We start from the raw sequence: 6,433 nt of genomic DNA on the forward strand, positions 1-6,433 counted from the left end.
TGATAAACTATTTAGAGATATAATTTGTCATATTTAGTTACATTCCGTTTTGAAACAAGTTGCAAATTTAGTTGTGATTCTTTAAAAACATTGTATTATTTGACACAATTTGGTAATTTTGTAACCTCTCCGGGGTTTCCATCATTTTGTACTTGCTGGATTTTTTTCTTATGTTAGAAAAAGGTTCATTTTTATTCTCCCTGCCGGAATTCCACAAGCCCCCCTTCGTAGCATGTCCTACAGGTGCCACAACACCACAGCACGATCTCCTTCAATCAAAAATCATCTCGCACATCCCGGAGAAAACACACAATATATTGCCGGCGGCGCTTAAGAGAAGGACAGGCGGATATCCCAAAATCATCTTCCAGGTTTCTGGAAAACGGACGTACCCGATGCTTGAAGGCAGCTTATGTAGGGCTCCGTGAAGATAGAGGTAGCGGTTCTTGGAAGCTGGGTGATCACCGGGGATGGGAAGAATCTCTCCTTCAAGCCCAAGATCTGAAACCTTGAAAACAATCACAATCCAGCTATGTTCAACCACACGGCAGACCATGCTGTCTACATTTTAGCTCCATCATGTATTAGCCATGGCAAGAAAATCTCGGTGTGTGCGCGTGTGCGTGTGCATGTGTGTGTTTTCCAAGCAACAGATTCAAAACAAGACAGCGAGTTGTATTTGTTGTCGTAATGGGCCGTCGATTTACCTCCGCCCCCATGAATCATCATCATCATCATAACTGAATTGCAGAGCTGGAAGGGACCCTATGGACCATCGAGGCTAGGAAGCTGAACGGGGAATCGCAGGCAATCTCCAAAATGTCCCGCCCTCCGCAGACCGGCTCAGGTCTTGCAAACTCAAGCCTGTGGCTTCCTTTAGAGAGTCGGTCCATCTCACACATGGTCGTCTTCCTCTCTTCCTGCTGCCTCCAACCTTTCCCCAGCATGATTAGACAATTGAACATACCATCACGGAAAGGAGGACGCCAGGTTAAAAGAAACAGTATTTAAGGGTGCTGCAATTTGCTAAGCAGCTGGAGACAGCGATGTTTTCTTTTCTGTCAAAGGACAGGGCACAAAGATGGGAAAGCTACAGGTTGGGAGTTCGAATCTCCCCCCCACGGGGACTCCTTGACAGGGGCAGGACTGGATGATCCAAAGGGTCCCTTCCAGTTCTGCAGTTCTAAGAGGATGATTCCCACAATGCAAACCACACCCGTTTGTGGAGTAAACTGTGTCTGGTTTAACGGGTCGTTCTCTGGAAGTAAGACAGGTGAAGCGGGTTGCTGGTTTTTCCCCCCTGCTTTTTAAAACGATTCCTTCCACAAAATGGATATTTTATGACTACAACTCCTATCACTCTGTTGGTTTTTGCTAGGCGTAATGGAAATCGCAGCCCATCCTCTAGACTGGTGGCTCTCAACTTTGGGTAGCCCAGATGTTTTTGGGCTACAATGCCCCGAAACCCCGGTCGGCACATCTGGTGGTGCAAAGGCTTCTGGGAGTCGCAGTCTAAAAACATCCGGGTTTTCCCAAAGGTTGTACACCATGGTTCAAGAGGGCCAAACACCCTTAGGGTACCAGAGGCAGGATGCTCTGAGTCGTGATCTTTATTACATGTCTTCTTATCGCAGCTCGGATCGGTTCTTTTTAAACAGTCCCACTGTAAAAACAGTTTTTTTTTTTTAAAAAAAGTTGTTTCATAGACTTGTTATACCTGCGGCAGCGTAAGATCACAGGCTTACCCGAGGAAGACCACAGCCAGAAAAAGCAGCTAAGAAAACCATCAAACAAAGAAGCTGGTGCCCAGTTCAGATTCTCCCTTCTCCTCCACCCTCAGTCATTTAGGGCACCGTAAATGAGAATTCACTACTGCGCGAGATGGGTCCCAAGCCCCTCGCGGATGCTGAAAAACGTGGATTAGACCAAACTCGGGTTTAACAGCAAATGCTACACATAATTTGGGTAACTTCCTCTTTAGAAATATATATATAGGATTTAAAAAAAACATTTTAATATTTTCAGACCGCAGATCAGTGAACACTGATTCTTCAGATACGGAGGTCCTACGATATCTCGATTCCTCTCCCAGCTTCTCAGCCTACCAGAAGAAGAGTATTTTTCCCCACGGCCCCGGCAGGACGGATCCCTCTGGGTCCATGTTCGAACACAGCCCCGTCCTCTTTCCGGGTGGAATTGATCCAGCCTCCCAACCGGCTGCTGCTTTCCACAAGGATGACCTGGCGGGAGAAAAGGCGAGAAAAGGTGACCCAGTGGAACTGGGAACTGCTGAATCGCTCAGTGGTGGAGGCCTCTGGTTGAGGAGCCAGAGATGGGGAGCTCGAATCCCCCGCACTTGACAGGAGCTGGACTGGATGATCCAGAGGGTCTCTTCCAGCTCTGCCATGCTAGGAGGATGATAATCGGGGAGGGACGATGCTCAAAGAGCAAAACAGCACCTCTTTTTGAAATCAAAACCTTGTTTCCTTTTTTGGGGAAAAACATGACTTTTTAAACACACTTTACTTTAAAAGATGGATCATCTGGCGGTTGAACGGCTAAAGTTGAGGGGGGGAAAAACACAACCTTTCAAGATTTTGTCTGGGACCCTCTTAAGACAGGCTACCCGGCCGCCCCCTGTTCCATTCTGGTGGGATCCATTATGCAGTAGTGCCTCGCTTTACGATTGCCCCACATTACAACAAAACCGCATTACGACGATCTTTTCGCAATAGCAATTGCAATCGCAAAACGATGGTCTAAATGGGGTTTTTTCGCTTTGTGATGATCGGTTCCCTGCTTCGGGAATTGATTCTTTGCAAAATGATTATTTTAAAACAGTTGATTGGCAGTTTGAAAATGGCCACCGGGTAAACAAAATGGCTCCCCGCTGTTTTTTTGGGACAGATTCTTCGCAAGACAGGCAGGGAAACCAGCTGCCCTATGGAGGATCTTCACTGGACGGTGAGTTTTGACCCCATTGGAATGCATTGAAGGGGTTTCAATGCGTTTCTTTTTTTTTCTTTTTTTGCTTTACGATGTTTTAGCTTAACAGCGATTTTCCTGGAACAGGAACCACTGTACTTTTGGCTGCGCACGTTTCTAACCTCAGGACAGTTTTGGCTACACACCACAGCCCGTCACACGAGATACATCTCTTACCTTGGGCGCTTGCGGGCTTCGGGTGAGGTAAAAGGCCGCCGCCAGGCCGCTCACCCCACCACCGAGGACGGCTACTGTCCGCTGCATCGGGAACCCTGAGGAGGGCCAGGAAAGGTTAAACCACTTGATTTGACCACGTACTAAAGCCACCTACAACGGCGTACACCCGATCATTTGTAATTGCAACCTCATGACCGAGTAAAACGAGGCTATTTGGATACAGGACACATTTTCTGGGACTGTGGAGAAATTCAATCCATGCGGCATTTCTATGCATGCAATTTATGCTCCGCCACACACACACACATGAAGATCTAGCAAACAGCCACGAGAATGCTATTTAAGTAGCCAGCTTCTGGTCAAAAATATCTTCATTTATCTGAATGTTTTGTTTTTAATCTTGCCTATATGGAATCACACCTGCGAAATAAAGGTAGGGTGAAAAAGGATTTACATTTTAAGATAAGCTGGCTGGATAGCTCAGTGGGCTAGGTCCCTAGCTGCAGAGCCAGAGGTTGGGAGTTCGAATCCAGCACTGGCACTCCTTGATAAGGGCTGGACTTGATGATCTATAGGGTCCCTTCCAGTTCTGCAATTCTAAGATTATGATGATTTCACCTCCTCATATAACTTACAGAGTAAATGAATGGGGGGGGGGGGGGGGCTGAGCCAGTGACTAAAAAATAAATAAATGAATGTGGTACCATACATTTGAAAAAGTGGTTGAAAATAGCGATGTCAAAAATTAAAAGAGAATTTTGGATTCAGACTGAGACACACCTAGCTCATAAGATTCCTTAGTTTATGTTTTCCTCTACTGTTGTAAAATGCCCAGAATGGTGCAATATATATAATGGGGCAGCGTTATAAAACACTGAAATAGATAAATAAATATAAATAAACATGCCCCGTCAGACAACGGTCGAAAGCCAGCTTGTCCGGATGGCAGAACCCAGGCTTGCTAAAGTCGAACAACAACAACAACAACAACAATAATAATAATTAATAATAATAAACACCCTTAAATACAAACACACCCTTGCAGCCTGCAATGACTCCCAATCCCATTCAGGGCCCTTATTTAACAAAGGCTCCCTTTTCTAACACGCGTGTCTTCCCGCCCGCGCCTTCTGCCTGCATTCCCACGAGCACCCTCCCGTGCAAGGCTCACCTCCTGCTCGCCTCCTTTGCTCCCTGCACGCAGCATCCGGTCTCCCTTCCCCGCCTCCCTTCCCGTCAGTTAACCCGGACGCCCCGCCCCTCCCTCCCGCGATTGGCTACTGGGGGAGATGACGTAGGGCTCGGGGGGGCTGACCGAACGGCGCCCTATGAAATCTCGAGGGGGCGTGGCTCGAAGGACAGGGAAGGCGGGGCGAATGGAACGTTGGGTTGTTCTCAACGTTCTATAATCGAAGTATTTCAATTTCATTCACGAAGGTTTGTAGTTTCGTTCCGGATGGACGAAATCAAAGGCGGGCTTTAAAGGGTCGCCCCTGCGGGCGAAGCTCTTGGGCCTTTGGAAGCCGTTTCTTCCTGTCAGGCAGAAATTCAACAGGTTCGCGTCTTCTGCCTGCCTCGCCTTCGCGGTGTAGAGAACGGCACCGGTGGGATTTCTGCCTGCCCATGGCGTTTCTTCGTAGGGATCCTCAATAAAAGTTGCGCTTTGGTGGCCTTTCAAAAAGGAGCCGGCGCTTCTGTAGTGAGGGGATCTCAAGACGGTGCTCATGACCTGGCAGCTGCGAGCTCAAATGCTGACTCAGGCAGGAATTCACCAGGTCGTGAGCCGCTCTTGTGTGTGTGTTCTATGCCATCAAGTTGGAACCAATTTATACTGATCCTGATCAAGCTTTCAAGATAAGTCATATATTTAAGGAGTGGTTTTACCAGCGCCGCTCCCTCTGACAGTTCCCATGGCTGCACAGGGATTCGAACTCTGTGCCCCCCCCAGTCCTAGTAATCCCTCTCTCTATATCTGATATGCCACACTGGGAATATGCCAGATCATTAACAAGTATTAAAACGCCCCCACGCACAAACAGGGAGCCTCTTGTCTTTTTCGAATAACAAGCGAGCGCTATTTTAGCTCCCAAGCGTTCCAAAATTGGAGGAGGAACCCACAGGGGAGAAAAATGCACCCTATTAAGTGGCGCCGTTTCATCACTAATGAGCGAAGGAATTAATTGGGCCCTGGTGGGATGGTTTCAGCAACCAACCACAGCAGCTAATCATCATCACAAAGCGTTACCTTGCTTTCTGCTCCTGAACAAGCCCCGATGTTTTTGGCTTCCAAACAAGAATTATGACAATTTCTAGGCTATCTGGAACTCGATAACGCCATCAGAAGGTAACGAGCTTTTGGCCCTAGTAGGTGCTGGATTAAAGAGAGCGGTGAATTGTTTTGGAAGCAGTCCATTGCATGCTAAGGTGTGCAGTTCAGACACCTGCCACGTTCAGTTCTCCAATTAACAGGGACGTTGTCAAGTCTTTGGGTCCGAGTTCGAATGTTTTGGTGCCGAGTCCCGAGTTCGAGTCCTTGGTTCCAAGTCCCTATTAAAAACAAGCTTTTCCCCCCAGGAAAAAAAAGAAGGTGGATGCATAGATTGTTCTAAAGGATACCGGCTTCGTTAGCCCACTAAAAGGCCAAAAAAAAGAGGCATTTCCATCTCTGGGGACTCCCCATCCTGCTGAGTATTACAAAGCATGGGGTAGGAGGGGGGGAAATCCCCAACCTACTCCACTTTTTACAGCCCTGGGGGGCTTGTAAAAGGAAATGAATGTAGGGCGAGAGGCGGTTTCTTAAGGGAAAAGGCCAAAATATCTTTTTCTGAGCCCTAGCCAGCCACCCATGAGACCTTCTCCCGAAGAAAAGCAAGCAAAGAAACATTTTTTTTAAAGTAAATTTATTCACAAAAAAAGTTTCAACCTCTTCATTTTTTTTTCCTGTCATCTATGTACAAAGCCATCATTATGTACAAAGTCACAGAGTCGTTAAAATCAGTAGTGAGCAAACACACGTTAGGGTCACCTGAGGGGTCGGGAGAGGACGGACGGCTGGACGGAAGGATGGACGGACACAGGGAGGCCCCTCTCACACACCCTCTCTTCTTCTCAGGCTTTGCCCCACAACCCCGATCTTTCTATGGGGCAACCGTTTCTCCCCAGTCTTGCCTTAAGACCTGGTGAATTTTAAACAAACCCTTAAAACCAACAAGGGAAAAAATAAAAGAAATCTCGATGACCCGGGTCGCTCATAGAAACAAACCCCACACAG

The 6,433-nt window shown here is 47.4% G+C and overlaps 1 protein-coding gene across 2 annotated transcripts in view; it reads right to left on the minus strand.

Moving 5' to 3' along the window:
• The window catches only part of PPOX (protoporphyrinogen oxidase), a 12,310-nt gene extending 7,920 nt beyond the window's left edge, over positions 1 to 4,390 (minus strand). Inside the window, exons 1-4 of one of the 2 annotated variants that reach the window (XM_020797463.3) lie at positions 4,334 to 4,390; positions 3,163 to 3,257; positions 2,106 to 2,240; positions 393 to 508 (exon numbers count right to left, since the gene is read on the minus strand). In XM_020797463.3, coding sequence (XP_020653122.3) covers positions 393 to 508; positions 2,106 to 2,240; positions 3,163 to 3,249 — 338 coding nt within the window. In that variant the 5' untranslated portion in view covers positions 3,250 to 3,257; positions 4,334 to 4,390. The other variant, XM_078381923.1, reaches the window with a different exon arrangement.
• Between the last annotated feature and the right edge of the window lie 2,043 nt (positions 4,391 to 6,433).

The sequence above is a fragment of the Pogona vitticeps genome, chromosome 15 (assembly GCF_051106095.1).
Source record: "Pogona vitticeps strain Pit_001003342236 chromosome 15, PviZW2.1, whole genome shotgun sequence".
Classification (NCBI taxonomy): domain Eukaryota; kingdom Metazoa; phylum Chordata; class Lepidosauria; order Squamata; family Agamidae; genus Pogona; species Pogona vitticeps.